The sequence below is a fragment of the Mus musculus genome, chromosome 12, assembly GCF_000001635.26.
Source record: "Mus musculus strain C57BL/6J chromosome 12, GRCm38.p6 C57BL/6J".
Lineage (NCBI taxonomy): Eukaryota > Metazoa > Chordata > Mammalia > Rodentia > Muridae > Mus > Mus musculus.
The window spans coordinates 73,309,163-73,332,013 of NC_000078.6; the positions used below are offsets into that span (position 1 = coordinate 73,309,163).

Sequence of the window (22,851 nt, forward strand, 5' to 3'; positions counted from 1 at the left end):
AATTGTGGCACACCTGTCATACCTCATGTCCAATATCTAGAAATTCTTGCTGGTGACAATTTCTGTTTGGATAGTGTGTATCCAAGTACATGAGTCCTGTATATGCAAACAAGGTGATCTCAAGGAATCAGGCCACTGAATTCACGTAGGCTGAGAAGTCTGGACTTGTAACATCTCCCTATTGTAGTAGACTCTGGCTTTACAGAGCATGAACCTTTAAAGGTTTTCCCCAAAGTTAGTACCGCTGCTCTATCCATGATTGTAAGGTGGCTAGACCCCAGCCGCTAGGTCTCAGTTACCACTGGACAGTTTTTCCTGCTTTTGGTATTTCAGAACATTTAAGAGAATCCCAGGTCTCCCCTAGATGGCCTACAAGATGAGAGCTACCAGATGCCTCTCAGTTGGTTACAGTATTAGTGTGCTGACATTGCTTTTTTTTTTTTACCATAGTTAGAAACTTAGTAAGAATATAAAATAACCATTAATATGGACATTTAAGAAACAGAATCAGTATGTGAGATACACTAGAGAAGTATAATAAAATGAATCCTTAGGGAATCTAAAAACAAAAACAAAACCAAGCTGTGTGTGTGTGAGTGTTTCCCCTGCATGTGTCTCTGTGTGCCATATGTCTCTGTGCCCTCAGAGGCTGGAAGAGATCACCAGATCCCCTGAACCTGGAGTTACAGAGCTGTGAGCTACAGACCCATCACTATTTGTCAAAGACAAATTCTGCAAAAAACACCTAAATCTTGGGCACATGGGTGGCATTTAGAGTGGAAATTAACTTTTCAAAAAGAAAACTCTCAAAGGCCTTGCAAGAAGCAGCTAGGCCTTCCTCCTTCCTCTACCTTCATCCAGGAGGTCCAAGCGACCCCTAGTCCCCACTGGCTGAAGCCGGGAGTGGCACTGTGCCTAGCCTAAGAGAAGTAACCTTCCCAAATAGTTTGTGTAAAATAACAATTGTACTTTGTCGTGACAGCCGTGACGTCTTACGAAGATCTGGGACTCTTCGCTTTTGGATTACCTGGAAAGGTAATTTCACTCTCCCCTCAGTGTGTCTAGAGCCTAAGCAGCATTTCTCTTCTGCTTCATGTTCAGAAAGACATATATATATGAGAAGGACCTTAAGAGATTGAGAGGAAACGAAAGTAGGAAGAGACGGAACGGTGGGAACTGAAAATATGGAAACATCTGTGGTCCTTCCGAAGCCCGTCTCTAAACCAGTTCAGTTCTAAGTCTTGCTGCCCACCTGATGAACTGCAGAGTAGTAATGGGGGCCGTACAGTTTCTTTATTCGTTTCGGTCATATCCTCTGAGTAAATCCATAAAAGGGAAGGAAACAACATAGAATTAAAATTATAGCATGCCCATTTTCAAAAGCAGTAATTAGGTAGTATTTTTAAAAGCTGAACAGTGCTGAAAGATTCCCTAGCTGTCCCATTGTTTACATGTGAGAAAAGTAAGGCTTTTAAGACCTGTTACCAATTGTTACCCAATACTGGTTCTATATCTGAGGACTAATAGATGCTACATATGCTGGTTCTCCTTGGAATAATAAATTGTATTTGGCACTGGTTTCCAATAGGTTTTCTAACTATAAAGTTGTTGGGAAACACTGTCCCTAGAGGCCACCATAGCTAAGCATTGCTGATAGGGAACATTGTTCCTAGAGACCACCATAGCTAAGCATTGCTGATAGGGAACATTGTTCCTAGAGACCACCATAGCTAAGCATTGCTGATAGGGAACACTGTCCCTAGAGACCATCATAGCTAGGCACTGCTGATAGTGTTACTATGCTTGTGTTCTTTTCCCTGTCTCAAGAGCTGTTATTAGACGCGTTCTCACGACCGGCCAGGAAGAACACCACAGACCAGAATCTTCTGCGGCAAAGCTTTATTTCTTACATCTTCAGGAGCAAGCGTGTAAGAAGCAAGAGAGCAAGAAGCAAGAGAGCAAGAAGCAAGAGAGAGAAGCAAGAGAGAGAGAAAACGAAACCCCGTCCCTTTTTAAGGAGAATTCTCCTTCGCCTCGGACGTGTCACTCCTTGATTGGCTGCAGCCCATCGGCCGAGTTGACGTCACGGGGAAAGCAGAGCACAAGTAGTCATAAGATACCCTTGGCACATGCGCAGATTATTTGTTTACCACTTAGAACACAGGATGTCAGCGCCATCTTGTAACGGCGAATGTGGGGGCGGCTCCCAACATCTCCCCCTTTTTCTTTTAATAAGAGCAAATAGGCCACCCATATTAATGAGAGTGGAGATAGAGGTCAAATCCCCAGTGTGTAGGTAAAGGAGCCATGTACAGGATTAGCTCTTAGGCTTACAGGCTTTTACCCAGAGCAACCCTGACCTGCTCCCGTGTCGTTTTGCCTGGGGGAAGGGAACTAGGACACTGAACCTTCATGAAAGATGACATGTCTCCCTAGAATAGGCTCATATATGCCGCAGAGCCTTTCCATTGCAGTGCTTAGCCTTGCAACTCTCTCGGGCTGCTGAAGCACACTCACTCTATCCCGTGCAATGAGTCTAGCCTCATGGGATATAAGAGCTGAGTGGCCAGCGACCTATTGCCTAAGCATAGATATATCAGGGGAAGCTCCATGTTCTAGTCCTGCAAGCGCCTGGGCAATAACCACCTTGTCTCTCCTAGTTTGGGCCTTAAGCTTACAGACCAATCAAAGAAGCAACACTAATCCACAGCAAAGTGTATCTCCAAATAATATTAATCCCACCCATTTTTTAAAGAAAGAAAATGCTGAGGAGATCCAATTGGGTAATCCTTTGGTCAGCGACAGGTCCAAGCGCGTGGAGTTGACCTGAAGTCTCAATTCCCGAAGGATCTGTTCAAATTCAGCCATCCAATTCTGTAACATATACTGAAAAAGACTTTTTGACAAATTAGCTGTCCTAGTAAATTTAACATACTGAATGGAAATAACACACAATCCCGGAAACTTTTGTTCACATCCCTGCTGAGTTATTTGTCATAATACATCTAGTTGTATCTGGACAAGATCTATGAGTTGATTAACCAGCATGAGACCTCCCTGTATCTTGACATTAGCTGAGGCCTGTTCATCTATGACTGTAGTCACTGAGGCTGACAAAGTGTTAATGGTGTCAGTCGTCTGGACCTGTCCAGACAGAGCCAAGGCTGTCTGAATTAAGGCCAAACCCAGTTCCTAGTTAGTGGTAAAAAAGCAGGAGAATACTTGAGCATTATACATCACCGTCATTGGGAGTGGAAATGTCGACATTATCCCCCAACGCTGCTCTCTCTTTATTATTGACGCCCTGGACATCACCAAGACGAGGGACATTAGTATTCCCTTGGTCAGTCTGGATTTTTCGGGTGAGTCTTTCTGGTACCCAAAATGGGTTGTCTTCATTCTGTGGGAAAACACAGATAGCTCCCCTGGATCTTATCAAAATAGGATCCGGGCCATACCATTTATTATCAAGGACATTTTTCCATTTAACCATCTCATTGGGCCTATCTGGCTCTGAACAATGACGTTCAGCCGCAGTATGGCCATGAACATCAATATTTAAAAAATTGAGTGTAAAGAGTGCCAAAGACACAGACACTCTTGGTGCTCGGGGTACAGTCTCCTCAAAAGTTCCCCTCTTCTGTTTTATAAGATAGGCTTTGAGGGTGCGATGCGCACGCTCAACAATACCCTGTCCTTGAGGGTTGTATGGAAGTCCAGTCAGGTGGGTTACGTCCATCTGACGGCAGAACTGTTGGAATTTTTGAGACGTATAAGCTGGTCCATTATCAGTCTTAAGGAGTCTGGGTTTCCCCCAAGCACTCCATGCCTCAAGACAATGTTGAATCACATGTGAGGCTTTTTCTCCGGTTAACGGAGAGGCAAACATGATGCCAGAACATGTGTCAATGGACACATGGAGATATTGAAGTTTTCCAAAGGAAGAAACATGTGTAACATCCATTTGCCAGACCTGTAGAGGTCGAATACCGCGTGGGTTAATTCCCACATGAGGAACTGGCAAGAACTCACAGCAGCTTTGACATTGAGTAACAATGTCACGGGCTTCTTTTCTTGTCAAGGAGAAACGACTGCGTAATGTTTCAGCCGTCACATGAAAATTGTTATGAAAATTTCTTGCAGCCTCTACCGGGGATGATAGGGCAGCAGCCACCACTTTAGTGGCCTTATCTGCCAAATCATTTCCCAGAGCCATGGGGCCAGGTAGGCCTGAATGGGCTCTAACATGAGTAATATAAACAGGAGATCTTCTAGATAACAAAACTAATTGTATCTGCTGAAAAATATTGGCAACTCTACTGGAAGGCTTAATCACTCCAGCCACTTCTAAAAGATTTACTGCATTTACCACATAACAGGAATCTGACACAATATTAAGGGGTTCTAAAAAGGTTTTTAAAACTTCTAAGACCACTAAACATTCTACCACTTGAGGTGAATTTTCATTATATTGTTTGGATACCACTTTACCATTAGCCACATAGGCACCTATGCCAGTTTTTGATCCATCAGTATATACCACAATCCCATTTTTAAGTGGGTTTCTTACTGTTATTTGTGGAAACACAACAGATTGATTTTGGGCAAACTGTAAGATTGGATGTTTTGGATAATGGTTATCTATTTTTCCTGAAAAGGAGGTAACTAAAACTGCCCAATCATTAGAAGCGGCTGCCAAGGTTTGAACCTGTGCAGCGGTATAAGGTACAATTAAAAGATATGGACTTTGCCCAAAGTGGGTGATTGCTGCTTTTAGACCTTTAAGGGCAAGCTGTGCAATTGCATCAGGATACCAATCTATTATTTTAGCTGGGGATACGTTTGGATGGATCCACAACAATGGCCCATTCTGCCACAAAACTGCAGTTGGCAATTGTGCTGTCTTAAAGACACACAAACTGAAAGGTTGCGAATCCTCAATACGTTGTAATTGTGCATTCTGTAAGGCCTTTTCTACCTTTTGTAAGGCCTGGTTAGCAGCTAGAGTAAGAGCCCTAGGGGAGGAGATATGAGGATCTCCTTCTAAAATACTAAACAAAGGCCTTAACTCAGCGGAAGGAATCTTTAAAAAAGGTCTGAGCCAATTAATATCTCCCAACAGCTTTTGAAAATCATTTAAGGTATGGAGGTGATCTCTTCTTATCTAAACATGTAAATATTGATTTCTCTCAAAGGAGGAAATATGCGTGACATCCATCTGTCAGACCTGTAATGGCCTGAGCCACGAGGGTTTACCCCTACGTGAGTAGATAAAATTTGACAACAATCTAAAGGCATTATTAAGTAATCAGAATCACTTTCAGTAGAACCAATCCCTCTGGCAGCTCAAGGAATACCAGAAGAAGAAAAAACAGCCATGTAGGCTTGGCAAAATTATTATTAGTTGAGCTATTCTGTCCCTTTGTGATATAGAAAAGACAACTTGAGGACAAGAACAGAGAACCTGAAGTTCCCCTTTACAATTCTGATCTACAACTCCAGGGTAGACAATAAGACCTTGTAGGCTGCAAGAGCCTGCCTCTGTCATTATTGTCCAGTGGCTTCACCTGCTCGGGAGAGCGCCTTCCAGGCCCTAATAGCCTTTTCATTTGATTCAGAACTACTAAAAACTGGCTCCTTGAGCTCATCTAGTGATGAGTATAGGCTCCTTCTCTTAGAAGCCTCCGCTGATTGATCTTTTTTCTTTTCTTTTTCCTTCTCCTTCCTTCTAATCTCTCCCCAGGTATTCTTACCTGACCTAAACTTTTCCTCAGGTTCAAGACCCTTGGAAAGGCCTGTATACTTATTTTGTGAACCATATTTTCTCTTTGCTCCTACTCTCTCTCCCCGCTTTACTTCTGATAGCTTGTCCTGAATTTCCTCTAGAATTTTCAGCCCTATCTTAATCACTTGATAACATGTGAAAAGGAACAAAAGGGCTTCTAACACTAGAGAAAGTTTAAGGCCAAGCATACCTCGTAAAGCCATTTTCCACTTTACTTCTGATAGACTGTCCTGAATTTCGTTAGAAAGTTCAAGGCCAGGCGTACCTTGTAAAGCTATTCCCCACTTTACTTCTGATAGACTGTCTTGAATTTCGTTAGAAAGTTCAAGGCCAGGCGTACCTCGTAAAGCTATACTTACTGGTATCCACCGTTCCCCAGCTGAAAAGTTCTGAATTCATGTAGTTGAATCCTTCTTAACAGTCTGCTTTACGGGAACCTTTATTACCGCGACCCGCAGTTCTGGTTCTGGAATGAGGGATCTTCCTTGCGCCAGTCCCGAGTTTTTTCTCGTCCCGGAATTCGGCACCAATTGTTATTAGACGCGTTCTCACGACCGGCCAGGAAGAACACCACAGACCAGAATCTTCTGCGGCAAAGCTTTATTTCTTACATCTTCAGGAGCAAGCGTGTAAGAAGCAAGAGAGCAAGAAGCAAGAGAGCAAGAAGCAAGAGAGAGAAGCAAGAGAGAGAGAAAACGAAACCCCGTCCCTTTTTAAGGAGAATTCTCCTTCGCCTCGGACGTGTCACTCCTTGATTGGCTGCAGCCCATCGGCCGAGTTGACGTCACGGGGAAAGCAGAGCACAAGTAGTCATAAGATACCCTTGGCACATGCGCAGATTATTTGTTTACCACTTAGAACACAGGATGTCAGCGCCATCTTGTAACGGCGAATGTGGGGGCGGCTCCCAACAAAGAGCCACTTAACCTATGAGTTGCCTCCCACACTTGTTCTCCCGTTTGTAATCTAAATGGAGTCCATCTTGTAAATGGCTAAACTAGTTTCTAAGAAGTAAGTCTCAGAGGGAGTCACTTCTCCCCAATGGGAAGGAAGTCCAGTTCTCATTACTCCTGGGGTGTAGAGGGAGCACATGAGCCTTAGGTAACACCAGGGCTTTCATCTTCATAATCTAAATAGACAGCGCGCTACTCGAGGGCAAAGGCTTTAGTCAGGCGTCCCCAAGAACATTTTCTTCCTAGAGAGCAGAATGTTTACCCTATCTCTGGTTCACTTCCTAAGAAAAGAATGAAGAAGAAGAAAATGTGCATAAGACAATGCCCCAGGTCAGGACCCGAGTTCAGATCCCCAGCACCCATGGAAAACCTGGACGTAGCCAAATATTCCTGTAACCCCCGTGCTAAGGGAGAGTGCAGAAACGGGTTCTCACCAACAGCTAGCTCTAAGTCCAGTCAGAGACTGTCCCCTGAAACCAGGTAATCACCTGCAGGATACTGCATATCCCGCACAGCATATGTACTTCATCACCAAGCACATGGGTGCATGCGTATGCATACAGCAGGGCACACAACAGCTGAAGCCATAACAGCAACAACAAAGACACACCCTGGTTGAGTTAATGACCTGTAGGTGTGTGTCCTTGTGTCTCCGGTGGCACTCTGCCATTAGCTCACAGTAGTAGTTCCCTCATCCCTGCATCTCATCAGTGCAGCCTGAGAGTGTAAGCCGTGGAGTCTGTCACTGTTTACATAGGTGTCCATTCTAAGTAAGCAGCTGCACTGGGCAGAGTGTACCCAGAGTGAGGACTTGTTAGATTCTGCTTGTACTTTGTCCCTATTCTATTATTGATCCGAAATTCCCATTTTCTTCCCTCTGGCTATGATGTGTGGTTGGATAATATCATTTTCAGAATCAAAGAAATCGTTTTTGAAAAATTTAAGGAATGTTTTTTAAATTGTCTTTAAATTTGTGTGTATACTTTTCAGATGAGTTTATATTGAGTAGTGCTATGCCATATACTGTAGTAAGCACAGAAAAAAATATATAGGCAGACATTCATTCTGGCTTTCTAAACATTAAATACCTAATTTTAGCCAAGGAATGGAGAAGGGGTTAGTTCTAAGATGCTGTATTTGCAGTATATTCATAGAAAATAGAGGTATTTCCTGTGTGGCCGGTGGGTTTCATTTGCACTGCAAGCGATACACACAAAGTCAGAACTATCTTCCCACAAACAACTGGATTTCTAGGAACTCATTTGAGCTGAGGTGCAAGCTGCCTTGTAGAAAACTCAGAGTGGCCGTGACCACTGTCTTAGGGTTACTGTCACTGTGATAGAACATCAGAAACAAACGCAGACTGGGAGGAAAGGGTTTATTTGGCTTATACTTCCAGGAAACAGTCCATCACTGAAGGAAGTCAGGGCAGGAACTCAAACAGGACAGGAACCTGGAGACAGTAGTGATGCAGAGGCCATGGAAGGGTGTTACTTACTGGTTTGCTCCTCGTGGCTTGCTCAGAATGCTTTCTTATAGAACCCAGAGCCACCAGCCCAGGGATGGCACCACTGTAGGTGGGCTAGGCCTGCCCACATCATCACTAATTAAGAAAATCCCTGCAGGCCTGCGTAGCACCATGTTACAGAGGCATTTTCTCTGTTTCACCAGTGACTCTGGCTTGTATCAAGTTGACATAAAACCAGCTAGTACAATAGCATCTCTGGAAGGCTTACCAGAGTTTTAGATCTTTGGCCTTCCTCTTCAGACTGCAGGGACTCTAGTTCTCACTAGTTTCCAGGATAGGCAGAGCTTGTCCCAGGAAGAATTCCCTGTAGAGGTGAACCTTACGTGTGACCTGTCCTCGGTCTGTGGAGGCCTGCATGATTCAAGGTAGCTAGTCAGCTCCAAATGTTTGCTGGTGGTCACAGCCCAGGTGTTGAGTGGTCAGGAGGCCCAAGACAGTCTAATATTTAAACACTTCCTCTCGGTTCTCCAGGGAGCTCATCCAAGTCCAGAAACAAGAGCCAACAACAGGCAGCTTAGTCATGGACATACTTTAACTCAGATCTTTTTTTATTGTTAGCCCATTGCAGACTTTCGTATTCTGTTTGTTTGTTTGTTTGTTTGTTTGTTTGTTTGTTTTTCAAGACAGGGTTTTTTTTTGTGTATAGTCCTAGTTGTCCTGGAATTAGCTTTGTAAACCAGACAGAGATCCACTTGCCTCTGCCTCCTGAGCACTGGGATTAAAGGTGAGCTACCCCTGCCTGGCTCAACTTTTATACTCTTGAAATTGTGAAAATCACTTCCTGGTTTACTAAATCCTAGATGATGTGGCAACATTGGATCCACTTTCTCAAGTGTCTGACTGGAGAGGAAGACTGGGTAGGAAGCAGAGGGAGGGGCCTCCAGTCACTGTCCTCACCACACCTGCTGCTTTACACTTAGTTTATTTCACTCTTTAAGTTTGAAATATTTTGCTTCAATTTTCCTGCTCTGATCATTATATCCTAGCGTTTTCTGTTGTGGTTTCTTTAATCTTTGAGACTGGGATGTCCACAGGACAAGCCGCTGTCAGAAGACTTATCAGTTCCTTTATGTACTATATATAGTGTTGGCACCACCCACTCCAATCTGTTTATGGAGATATTAAAGGGAGACTTTTTAAATATACATTAATTTCATGTAGTACACTGGGTCTCAATCTGTGGACCACAGCCTTTTTGGGAGTTTAACAGCCCTTTCGCAGGGACCACCTAAGACCATTGGAAAACACAGGTATGTGCATTACGATTCATAACAGTAGCAACATAATGGCATGAAATAACAATGAAAATAACATTATGATTGGGGGTCACCACAACATGAGGAACTGTGTTAAAGGGTCACAGCCTTAGGAAGGCTGAGAAACACTGAGGTAGGACAAACAGCTGATAAAATTAATTCTTTGCAATCTGTCTCTTTGGTCATGAATTCTGCATCTATCTTTGTTGGATTTGATATTGGACTTTAATAAAAATCTTTCCTTTTCTACTGTTTTTCCTTTTATCTTCTGAATATATTTGTTCTCTTCTAGGTGGTGGTGGCAGGCACCATAATAATTCAGAATATTGGAGGTAAGCATTGGAAGTGTGTCATGTATACAACAGGTCATGGAAATCATTGTTTTCCTGGCTTCTGGCCTTCCTGCTGGTCTAGCTTGGACACTAAATCTCTGTAGACATAGCCATCTTCAGAAGTCTCTTTATTTGCCTCCTGCTCTTTCTTGGATCCTTTTTAGTATCAGTGGTAAACATGCTAATGTCCACCCTAGCCAGGTCTTGATTATAGTTGCCCTATGTCTACAGTGCACTCATTAGTTTTCAGTGGCTGTGGTGGTGAGAGGGTGCAGTTTGGAAATGCTCCCAAAGTGAGAATTGACTATTTTTCTTCTGCATTCACCCTGTTAACCCACTCACAGGTGCCCTGTTATAGGGACTGGAGCCCTGTGGGCTGTGTGAACAGTCAGGTGTGCACAATGTCCGCTAGAAGCTAAGACGTTAGGAATGACCAAGTGGCTTCTAATAAATCTAAGGACAAGAGACATTCTCAATTTTATCTTTCCTCTGGTCTCTACTAAAAACTGATCCTACAAATGATCCTAATTATGAGTCTGTGTTAGAAATGAAAATTACTGCTAATTATAGACAGTTGGCCGAATGTATTAAACATTTAACTCCAAAGTACAGAAATCGCTTATACATGCTGTAAAGAGATTTCATAGAGCTGAGCAGCATCTTCATTTCTTTTTACCACTGGTGAAATGCTAAAGAAATACTGTCAGTGTGTGGAAAATCCACAGGGAAAGTGATGTGAACTTTGGGTCTTACACAAGTTTGTGTGCTCACAAGTTTTAATAGTCTTATATAATTATGTAATTGAACTTAAGATCTGAGCTATTTCACTGTAAGTATTGTTCAACTAAACTGTACCTTTAGTGTTTTAGTTGTGGGGAAGGAGCGTCTGATCAATGAATTGTTATGGAATCCTGAATGTCCACATTTTAATGCTTTGAGTTTTCATGAAACAGTGACTTCGTACTTCACTCCAAAAACCAGGAAAACTAACTTCAGCCTTTGGGAATTTTTGTAGTACAATTGCTTTCAAGATTTCTTGTAGAATAATTTCTAGTTAGCAAATATGTATTGCTTAACTCTGCTTAGTTATAATTCTTCTGCAGGCCCTCATTAAGATTTTGTGCAGATTGAATTGAGCTATTGTTGAATAATTTATGTTGAAGATTTAGTTAGGGAATTTGAATCCAAGCTTTAATCTCAGCGTGATGCCCACTGTCTGTTTCCTGTAGTTTTAACGGCAGTGACCTCTGTTTCTCTGACCTGACTTAGACATGGCTGCTTTAGCTGCTCTTTCTCTGAGGTCATCGGAAGTGGAAACTTAAGGGTTCTTTGGAAAGTTGGTTGGATGATGTTTTGCTGGGGCAAACACGTGAAGGTGAAAAGCTAAGGCAGACTTGTGAAGGAAGGTTTAACTGAAGCAGACACAGGAGAGAGGATGTTCTGCTAAAGAAAGGACACATGATGAAGGATTCTTTGCTACCAACACACATTTAGGTTGCATAGTTGAGTTATATTTGTTGGGACACCATAGAGAGAAATGCATCAAAAAACTTCTAGTGGCATGCTGCAGTTTCTTGCCATTTCAGCTTCCGCTTCCGTTTCTGAAGACTCCGGCTGATTGGCAGAGTGATGTCAGCTGAGACAGGAGCATGAGCTGAGGCAAGACACATGATGTTTGAAGGGTATAAACAGGACTCTGCAGAGTGACAGAGATAGAGCTTGGCTTGCTTATATAGCTAGCTGTAGCTCAAATCTTCGCTGATCTTCGCTTTGCTGAGAGAGGCACAGCTGAGAACTTCTCCTGGTGTCCCTCTGGGTCCCTCCTGCTGACTCAAGCCAAGGCCAAGGCCTGGCTGTCTCTGCTAGGTCATGTCACCAATATTGCTAACCCTAGTCTACTGAACTGGACTGCTGGTGTATCCATGAAATGTTTGTCAGTGGATCGAGCTGCCACTGTTAACCTGTGAATTGAACTGCTGATTTCCAGACAACACAGACAGGAGTTGCTCCAAAAAACTTTCTAAATAGCTCCACTTCCCCCATATCCTTTCTTTTCTACTACCTCTGGTGGGTGGTGGATTACAAGGGAGGTTAAAACATTTAAAAAGCCATCATTAAAAATAAGGTTTAAAAAAATCATCTCCACCTGTACTCATCTTATGTGCTGTCAATTCTTCAGCAGTTATGGCCCATTCCTCTTTGTACTTCCAGCACCCAACAGTGTCTGCAGCTTTGCTGGAATGAGAGGCGTTTAGATGACCAGTCCTCTAGATCTAAGCATTTCGAGTTAGAGAGATGGCTCAGTGGTTAAGAGCACTGACTGCTCTTTTAGAGGACCCAGGTTCAATTCCCAGCATCCACATGGCAACTCAGATCTGTTTGCAACTCAAGTTCCAGAGGGATTTTATGCCCCCTTCTGTCCCCCACAAGTGCTACATGCACATGGTACACAGCCGTACGTGCCACTAGAACACCAACCCCCCACACCCCAAAAAAAGTGAAAATAAGAGGGGACTGGAGGGTGGATAGATTAGTTGGTAAGGTGCTTGCTGGGCAAGCAAGGATCCGAGTGCAGGTTCCCAGCACTCAGACAGCCCAGTGTGACGATGGATACCTTAACCCAGGGCAGGAGAAGCAGAGAGGAGGCTCTTGGGACTCTGGCCAGCTGACATAGCTGAGTCAGTGGCAGCACTTTGAGTGGGGAGCCTGTCTCAGACATGTAAGTTAAAGAGCCCATGTCAACACGGGCACACGCACATACACATGTGCATGCATGCATGCGTGCAAGAACAAACAACATGCCAGGTCCTTCAGTAGTGTCAAGGCCAAAAGTAAAAGATAAAGAAAAAAAAAACTAGACTAATCCAGTTTTTGGTTTTTTGTTTTTTTGGGGTTTTTTTGAGAGCAAAATTGGTTCTGATGCAAACAAGTCCACAGAGAGGCTAATTTAAGTTCCTTGTCTAGGATACTCTTGCTCGTTCGTTCTGTGTTCTGTAACAGAATACCATTGACTGGGTAATTTTTGTAATAAACAGTTATTAGCTCTTGGAGGCTCGAAGTCCAAAATGAAGGAAACCAAGTTGAGTGAGGGCTCTTTTACCAGATCAAATGTGGCGGGAGCCTTCAGGTGCTCACATAGAGCACTGTTGTCAGACTTTTATTTTTGTTACAATGGGGCTAAATCCGTGTGTGAGTGTGGAGTCTTCCCTTTCCCATCCTTACATGCCACCTCAAACACTTTTTCCTTTTGGGACTGCTTCCTACTGGGGACACTGTCAGACTTAGCACGTAGCCCTGCCATTAAGCTGTGTGATTGAAGTGGAGATGACCCACCACCTTTTAAAAAGTGTTCTTTGTCCCTGAAAACATCCCGATGAAGCTGTGTGGGCAGCCCTTTGAATGGGGTGGGGGTGGGGTTCTTGGATTTGGGGTGTGAACCATCAGGTCTCTGCGTTCTTACGGCTGGTGTTCGCTTGCTTGTTTTAGAACTAGATAGAAAAGGGCAACTTAGATGCCACATTTTAAATGCCCTTACGTTCAGGAAAGCTAGGAATGCTTATTTTACAGTGATGGATGCATTATTTTAGTCACATTACTTGAAAGCTGACTTATTGAGAGCCTGTGAGGAATAAGTAAGTGGCAGCAGGTTTCCAGAGACTTCAGCCCTCAGCCAACAGGCATAAATTATTCCTCCTTACAATAGAATTTGAAGCTTCCTCTTGTCAGTAGTGCACTGGGTCACATGTCAGATGCCTTGTGTTCTGTCACCTCCAGCCTTTGGTCAAGTAGGCACATGCTTCAAGGATCTCCCTCTCCCTCTCCCTCTCCCTCTCCCTCTCCCTCTCCCTCTCCCTCTCCCTCTCCCTCTCCCTCTCCCTCTCCCTCTCCCCCCCCTCATTCTCTTGGCTTTAGTTTTGCCTTTGTTAAAAATTTTGGTGGGAAATGCAGAGCTTGGAATCTGTTTTCATCTAGAAGTGTAGATTCTGATGTGGTTCTTGGGGAAGGTGCCATGGCATGTCAATTCTTTTAGGCATTAATGGGGCAGAGTCTGTATTTTTAGTTAGGTGTCATGTCTTAAAGCTTCCTAACTCTTTCAGTCTCTCCCCCTTCCCTTTTTGTGTTACAGGTTGTTACTGTGCAGTCTAGGTTAGCCTCTGAGTCTTAGTCTTTCTGCCTTGGTGCCTGGGCACTGGGATTGCAGATGTTCACCACTGGGATTGCAGGAGTGTACCACACCTAATATATTAGTTACTTTACCTAATGCTGCAACCAAGTACCTGAGCAGGGGCTTTATCTCTGCTTACAGCTCCAGGGGACAAGATCCTGGAGGGGAAGGTAGCGCTTCAGTACCCTAAGGCTGCTGACAGAGTGCCCCACAGTCAGTACCCTAAGGCTGCTGACAGAGTGCCCCACAGTCAGGAAGTGGAGAGCAGGGGTTAGTGGTGCTCCCCTTCTGTCCCCATTTTCTTTAATCCAGGACTCCTTCCCACAGAGTGACACTGTCCACAGTCCTGGGGTGGCTCTTTCAGCCACAGTTAAACTTGTCTCCCAGGAGTTCTAGATCCTGTCAAGTTGACAAATGTTGTTAGCCATTACACCCAGCTTCTCGCTCTCTTTTTAAGTTAAAGACTTTTCACAAAATATATGTCATGCATATCTCCTGTGGCCCCAACTTCTGTTCTGTGCTATGTAATGTTTAAACATCTTCACCTTCTTGTTTTAATCCCTAACACTAAAAGGAAAAACAAGAGCAAAATGATCATAAATTCATAAATTACATTTGACTACTTATTCTGTGGGTCTTTGGTGAAGGCCTGGTTTATTCCCTTACCATAGTCATAAACAAACAGGCACTCACGCTGACCACAGGCACCAGTGTGACTTACCAAAGTGACTGTGGTAGGGGCTTCCTTCCAATAACCTGTGAAAATGCCAATTATGACATTTAGGGCTCTTAAGGTTTTAGAGTTATTGGCCTTTAGAACATGGAGAGCCATAAGAAAATGATCTGGTCTCTCAGCAGTGATTTGGAGCCTGAATGAGGCGAGGACCAGCTGTAGCTCTCTGTGTCCCCTGCCTTCAGCAGAGCTAGCGTTTGCTGTGAGAAAGTTTCTGCTGGGCCAGAGGGAGAAAGGAGCCATCCTAGAGCGTTAATGTTGAATGTTGTTGCTGGCAAGAGAATGCGAGTGCTGGGTTTGAACTTACTGAAGTACCTTCTAAGAGGACCGAGTAGTGTGGTGGGAAGGCCAGCTGTTCTCACAGCGCCTGCTGTTTCATTACTCACTCTTCCCACCATCTGAAAAATAGTCAGTTTCACATGAAATTAAACTTCTGTGGTAGACCATTCCGTAGGCGGCACTGTCACTGGAAATCAAACAGCAAACCTCCCCTCAGCTCAGTTACGCCAAGGAAAGTCCTACTCACTCTTGGAAGTCCACGGCTAAAGCAGAGCCACTTAATGTTCCTAATTCACACATCTTGCTCAACTCACAACATTTCCATGAGTGGCTCTGAGCAGCGGGCCAACTTCCTCTACTTCTATAATATGTGAGTCTTCATGGCTTAGCTCCTAGGGCCTCACAGAAGATTAACCATTGACTCGCTGTACGTTGTCAGGAGAAACCTAGCTTCACGGGAACCTCCCGAAATGGCTAGGATGGCCCAAGTTTTCCGGACTGGAAAGTCTGGCACCGAATCCACAGACGTTAGCAGCCTTGATTAATGCCTCAGTTCGGGCTATTAGGTGTGGGAGAACCACAGCTGCCTATGCACTAAGATAGCTCAGAGTCTGCATCTTACAGACAAGACCCAGCAAACAACCACAGTCCATGATGAAATGTTAGACAGCTTATATTGTGTTCTTCCTCTTCTTATGACTGTGAAGGAGGAGCCCAGGGTAGTGATACAGGGACAGGTCTGGCCTGTCCCTCAGGAGCTGGGCTTGGAAGTGCTGCTACACCACCATCTGCTGGTCAGGCACACTGCAGCTTTGTGGTTGGTTGGTTGTTTTGTTTTGTTTTGCTTTAAAACCTGAACAGTATTATCTCCAAATTCTAGAAAATATTGCAAAAGTCTAGAAGTATGGGAAATTTGAGAGGAGTCCCTTTTCACAAGTCAGAGGCCTAAACAAACAGAGGCACTATGGCATTTGCCTTGACAAAATTTAGTAGTAACATCATTTCAAAAGCAGTGCATTAGCAGTTATTTCAGTTGACGTTTGATAACAAGATTTTAAAAATAGATGACTCTGTGTGTGTGTGTGTGTGTGTGTGTGTGTGTGTGTGTGTGTGTGTGTCTGAGGATTGCATGCAGGCTAAGCAGGCTTTTCCCCTAGCCCTCCTTTCCCTTCTGTTAGAGACAAGCAGGCCTTGAACTTCTTGATCCTCTGATATCAGCCCCGAGTCACTGGAATTCTAGAGCCTAGCCACTAGGCCTGCTTCTCTGGTCCTGCTTAGGTTTAGGGTCTTAACAAACTGTAAAATAAGGGCTCTTTTAGGACAGTGAAGTAACATTTTCCACCATGTGAAATTTTTTCCAGTTTTGCACAACTTAGGGAAATTACATTGTTTTATAGAGATTTTGAGGGAAAAAAAAAAGGATTCTTCTTAAGAAAGAGACTGATACAGTTTGAGTGGGTCTAAAATTTCCATGCATTTAGAAATCTAGTGGAAACACCAGGTTAATGAGCCATCTTGAATACAGTAGTTATTATCCATGACTAAAGACAAACCATGGAAAGACAAACCATAGTGCCTCTGTTTGTTTAGGCCTCTGACTAACCTCTGAGCGTTGCTGGGCTCCCCACCCCCAACCCCGCGAGTGCTGAGAACCCAGTGCTATTTTTAAAATAGCTGAATGTCATCCCAGCTTCATGCATGTTCTCCTAAGTGCCTGACAACATGACTGATTGTCTTTTAGACAAATGATTGTTTAGACCCAAACTCAGTCAAGTCTTTTCTTTCTTAAAGTTATGTGGTTAACTAATGACAAACGGAGAAATATCTCAGGTTGCTTGGGGAGCGCTAGTTCTAAAGCTTAGAGACACAGGGGAAGGGGATTGCTTTTTGTCTTTTCTTTCAGGTTTCAGTGATGTGTTAAATCTCTGATACATGCAAATAGGAGACTTTCTCTTTGCAGCTCTGCCTCTACTGACATGCAACTAAATAATGACAGCAGATACTATGAAGTCCTGGCATGAAGCTCATGAATTTTGAGCCAGTTACTCCAACAAACGGGCTACAGCCCCAAATGGACTCCATTAACAAAGCAGGATGTCTCCAGTGTGGTGCAAAACTTTGATCTTCATTAGAGAGATGGTTATTTTCTTTGAGCCCAGCTGATGAACTCAGCAGCCAAAAGCTGTTTGTTGCTTAAATGCTGATAAAAATAAATAAAGGCTTCATTCTAGAGAGGGCCCTTTGACAGAGTTTTCTTATTTTTCTTGGCTTTGGCTGATGGCTTCCCCCACCTGCCCAGGGCAAACTAGCTTGTAATAGAGCGAGCCCCTCAAGTCAGACCAACTGTTTGCACCAGCACCCACGTAGCAAATGTGTGCACAGGACTCCCAATCTCTGTGGGCGAAATCATGGCTTCCTGGCAGGTCAGTATGAAAAAGGTGTGCAAAGAACTTCCTATCACTTAGAATGTAGCCAAGCATGGAAGATGCTTGCTGTGCTCAGTGTGAGCAGTGTCCTCATTCTCTAGCCTTGCTCCTCTGTGTCCAAACTCATGACTCCCATGACCTCAGGCAGTAGTGAGACTTTTCTACCTGCTGTTGCCTGACCAGACGTCTCTGTCTCAGTGCTTTCCTGATGGAACCATCGCTTTTCCATGTGATTTTTCAATTCCTGTGTCTTGACTAGGTTGACAGCATTCTTCATTTTCTTTCCAGCATAGTTTCATTCAAAACAAAGGGGAAAGAATACCTATTCGGCTAATGTGGTGAAACTAACTGATTTGTAATGGCTGATAACTGTCGTCCAGGTGTATCTTAGACACGGATCTTGGCTCTGGTGTTAAGGAGGCCAGAACTGTTTGCCTGTAACTGTGGTCCTTGTGGATGACGCTGGTCAGCCATTAATTTGGAGGAAGCATGTTGTATTAGGAGTCTGTACCATGGAGAGATTCCAGCAAAAATCATTTACAAATTTTTGCTTATGGCCTGTCTCTCCAAGATGTCTTAAGCATTTCCTTATGCCATTAATAGAAGACATGGGACAAAAGACAAGGCAACCAGCTTTTCAACCTAGTGACCTTCTGGTTAAAAACAGTGGATATATGAGCTTTTCCGCTGATAATATTTTTCTAAACCTTTCTCAGCTTACTTTATTGACTGGATCTTTTGATGTGGCTGTCTGTAATTAAGGTGTATTTCTAGTGTATCTGAATCTTTTGTTCTCAGTATTGTGTATTATATGTTAAGGTGTTAGTACTTACATGAAAATTTATTTGTGGTTAAGAAAAAGTAGCTTTAACAGTGAGATTTCTTTGTTTTACTTGCTCAACCAGTGGGATTTTCCCCACGGTAGACTCTGTGGTTTTGTAGCTCTTAAAACACACCAGCATTCTCCAAGGAAGAAGCAGGGTTTTACATCTTTTATTATACTCGTGTATACTGAGAGGCCTTTTTTAAAAAAACAGAAACATATGTTTAGTGAGTTCGTATTTCTTAAAATCCACATGGCTCTTCAGACTGGAATCTGTTGACACAGGACTCCCATTTGAACAGCAGGGTGAAGGCTTCAGGACAGAAGTGATGGAGTGATTAGCCAGAGGCTAATAGAATCCTGGGAAGAATGGCAGATTGTATATGGGAAGAAATACAATCTCACGCTCATTGTAGCTTTTTTACAATTAAAGATCAAAAAAAATAGAAAATTACTGGAAGCGATGGATGTCTGAAACTTTAGAGATGCAGATGGTGTTGGATGAGTCCCAGCCGAAGGCCCGATGCTCAGATGATAAAAGTGTTGGGTCGGAAGTCGTTCTGCGGGCCTTGTTCTGTTGCATCCCTTTTCTGAATGTACTTTTGTCTCTTTACCCCTCCTCCTCTCTCAAGATACATTTAAGGAGTTTCTAAGCCAATCGCAAAACCTCTGCATCACATCATGTACATATAGTTAGTTCTCTGGAAAACAAACTACCGTGATGACTCCAAACCCTTGAGCAAGGAGGTAAGCATCAGCCTTCCTCTGTCCTGTGCCCAGCTCATGGTGTCTCTCCTGAGAAAGTATAACAAGCGAGAAGACATTTCTATATCCATAGACATTTCTTACAGGAGCCATAGCTAAGGGCTTGTACGCATGTCTCGATGGCTCTCGGTGAGCAGCCATGTTTCTTCTGGAGAAAAAGAAACAGTCATAAATTACAAGACACTGGTGCATGTTTTCATCGCAAGTGATCGTTACTTGCCTGTTCTAAAATTAACTTTACCATAAGTACCTGCTATTTAAAAAAAACAAAAACAAACAAACAAACAAACAAAAACCGTGTTGTCATGTAATTATTTCTTGTCCTGCAAGCTGACATGTGTCATTATTCTTCAGAGTTAAATTATTGCAGCATCATACCTGCAGGGCTCAGCTACTCTCCAACAGCTTGCCTGGAAAATGCACTGTTCTTAAACTGTGCATCCTCTCATCCAACTTCCTCCAGGCCTCCATTGTTCAGACTTGGCATTCACTGGTGTTCTTAGTTTTTATAAGGCCAAAGAGAAAGTGGAATGTTTCCTGAAATATAAATAAGTAATAAAAGCAGTGTGCACATAGAATACACTCTTCATTCTTCAAGGGTGGTTTTTTTCATTGGCTCTTTAAAAAAAAATGTGTGTGTGTGTGAGTGTGTGTGATATCAATCTGTGGGGAAAAGATTGTTAAACTGAAGGTATGACTCCGGATCATCTGGGTTTCCAGAGAGCTGAGTAAGTTTCCCCTTCTGTATTTGCCTAAGTGAGTTCTATGTTCCATGGCCATATTCATGATGGAAACTTTACAGGGGTGTGTGTGTGTGTGTGTGTGTGTGTGTGTGTGTGTGTAGGACAGAAGAGGGTATCAGATTCCTGGAGCTGGAGCTACAGCTAGTTAAGAGCCGCCCAGCAGTTCTGGGAGCCAACCACTGAGCATCTCTTCCAGCACCAGAATGACCGTGTATTTTCATAACCATGTAAGGAACAGTACCATTGTTATATGATAGACAAGCCAGCTATTTCTCATACGCTACCAGATAAAATCCAGATACAATGCTTCCTTTGGTTGCTAACACACACAGGGCATGGATATGAAGCTCTGGAGCCTCAGCAGGCTGTATGGAGCCGTGAATCAGAGAACAGCCTTATATAATATAAAGTTCCTGTTTATTCTGCTTATGTTTTATAATATGTAGCAGAGAGAGGAAGAGAACGAGGGACCTGGACTTCTGAGTGTGACCTTTCTTCCTAGTTAAAATTAAAAAAAAAAAACAAGTGATAAGTTATTAATATTACTTGTTTTGTGTTTTTTTTTTCCTTGTTTTCCGAGACAGGGTTTTTCTGTGTATCCCTGGCTGTCCTGGAACTCACTTTGTAGACCAGGCTGGCCTCGAACTCAGAAATCTGCCTGTCTCTGCCTCCCGAGTGCTGGGATTAAAGGCGTGCGCCACCACGCCTGGCTTCATGTTTGTTATTAAATTAACTTTTTGTACATTGGACAGAGGAGACAATGCAAAAGGGAGTTTTTGCAAAGCTTTATAAATGGCCTATTACAAAGTGCCCGGTTCTAACAAAGGTTATATGATAAACTTGCCGATTCTTCTCTACAGAGCCATTTACCTTGCTTTCTGCTGTCTGTGTGTTTGGGATAGTTCATTGTAAGTTATCTTCTATATGCTGCCCAAGAGCCAACAGACATATGTGTTCCTGGATAGATTACTCTTCGAATCTATTTGAATGGCTTAATTGTAATAGGAATTCTCTTTGTTCTTTTTGCAGCTATGTCATCTTATCTTTTAATTATTAAAACAGAGCTTCCTGCTGCTATTTCAGAATTTTTACCTAGTGACCACAGTGGGTAAGAAAAAATGTTCCATTGTATCTGTCCATCCACCAGCCTGCCCATTCATAATCTATTCATTCATTTGTCCATTGTGCTTTGACTAAAACCTAGTGTCGAGGGAGGGAGAGCAATGTAGTGCTTAGCCTCAGGATGCTTACAGGGTTTGTGGAGTGGAGCAGTCATAGAGGAAACACTGTCCACATGTCTGCACATGTCTGCTGATGACCCACCGTGTTGAGCACTGTGCTGCCAACCACAGCAGCCCCGGGCCTTGTGCTCCGTGAAGGTAAAGGCCAAGTCAAGTCTGAATTAGCTCTTAGAGCAAAGTAAAGAAGCCTTCTAGGGTATGAAACTGGAGGAGATTAGGGGAAGCCTCAGGATCTCAACGTGGGAGTGACATGGAGTGATCTCTGCTGTCACCCTCTCAGCAAGGCGTTGTGACAAAGAATATGATGGTTGCAGCCACTGTGGGAGGTTCATATTAGACAGCATAAAGAACTACGGGTGAAGTCTTGTGCTACTTTGCCTTCCTTAATATTGTGAAAGAGCTGCACCACGCATACTGCTTTCTCCTTTAAACACAGACTCCTACATAGTATGTTCGTTGCCTTAGCTCTTTTTATGGGTAAGGAACACATTCATTATACTTTTCTTTTTGATATCTAGAACAAGACTTCCTTTTTTTCCCTAGAAAAATAAGCTCAGGTTAAGCCTGCTAGTTGTCCAGTTTTCAAACCATAACAAAGGACTGCCCTGTTTCTAGACTGGAGTATTTGGTTGGTTTTCCCCAATAATTAAACTTATCTGGAACGCAGGGGAAAACTTCAGACTTGAGTTTTCAGCTTAGAGAAGTTGACTTCCCTTGAAGAAGCAGACTAGTGCAGATGTGCATGCAAGGAAAGTTAGTTATTTTCTATCAAAATAGGAACTGTCAAGATGGCATTAAAATGGGGATGGTAACGTCCTCTATCCTCAGAAAGCATCCTTCACACGGCACTTTGTAGCTCATTAGGGTCCCACAGCATGCTCCCCATTCCTGGATTTATGGTCAGCTCTACCTGGTTGTGTTGAATATGTTCTATTAGATATCTGACTGCTCTAAGAAGTAGCTGTGTGAAATATACTTTTTTTGTATTTGTTGTAAAAATCTTAATAACCACTTTTGTTATTTGAATTCCAAGTTGGGAAGTGTGTGTATGGAGCTAAGAACTCAAGGCAGTGTGAGGAAGAATAAAACAGTAAGGAAACATGCGTCCCATTCACTTCACAATGGCTAGCCTCCAGCATCCGACTCCTGACCAGCTAACGGGTCACGAGCTGTGCGTTTCTTTACCTGGTGCTTTGAAGGCACCAGTGAGGGCTGGGAGTTTGACTCTCACACAAGCGTTCACCAGCATACCCAAGGTCCTGGGTTCAAGTCTCAGTACCAGAAAAAAAGCAAAAACAAACAAGCCTTTTGAAAAGGCTGGAGAAGCTCAGCGGTTAAGGGCACCAACTGCTCTTTTAGAGGATCTGGGTTCAATTCCCAGCACCCATGTGGCAGCTCACAACTGTCTCTAGCTCCAGTTCCTGAGGGGATCCGATGCCCTCACACAGACAGACATCCATGCAGGCAAAAATAACAGTGCACATAAAATTAATTAATTAACTAATTAAGAGAAAAAAGAGGTCATCAATGACCTTGTCTTTAATTAGTTGCTTCCTTAACAGAATTATTATAATGATCAGATAAGATAGCACGTGTGCACGTCTTCCGAGTGTGTAGCCTGGTGTCTGTGAGGAGAGCAGGGAATCCCAGCGACAGAGATTGTATTAAAGGCAGACTTTCCTATCTTAGTCAGTTTGCCAGGAAGCTCAGAGTCAACCGTGGAGAAACTGGTCGTCCTAATGGTTGTCATATGTCACCGAGCTTGTTGCTTACCTTTTGTCTTAGTTTTAAGTCCTGACTTCTATTAACATGTTTTAAGTAA

General features: G+C 43.3%; 1 protein-coding gene across 12 annotated transcripts in view; it reads left to right on the forward strand.

Moving 5' to 3' along the window:
- Positions 1-22,851, forward strand: part of Slc38a6 (solute carrier family 38, member 6) — a 75,260-nt gene that overhangs the window by 22,424 nt on the left and 29,985 nt on the right. For 9 of the 12 annotated variants that reach the window (XR_381537.4, XR_003950074.1, XR_001780471.2 and 6 more), the window contains 3 exons: positions 983-1,035; positions 9,815-9,854; positions 20,818-20,896. Coding sequence is in view for 5 of the 12 variants with exons in the window: in XM_011244154.3 (XP_011242456.1) it covers positions 983-1,035; positions 9,815-9,854; positions 20,818-20,896 (172 nt within the window). In the remaining 7 variants the exon portion in view is untranslated. Of the gene's footprint in view, positions 1-982; positions 1,036-1,827; positions 3,363-6,622; positions 9,855-20,817; positions 20,897-22,851 lie in introns of those variants that run through there. The other 3 variants (XM_030246833.1, XM_017315147.2, XM_030246832.1) reach the window with 3 other exon arrangements.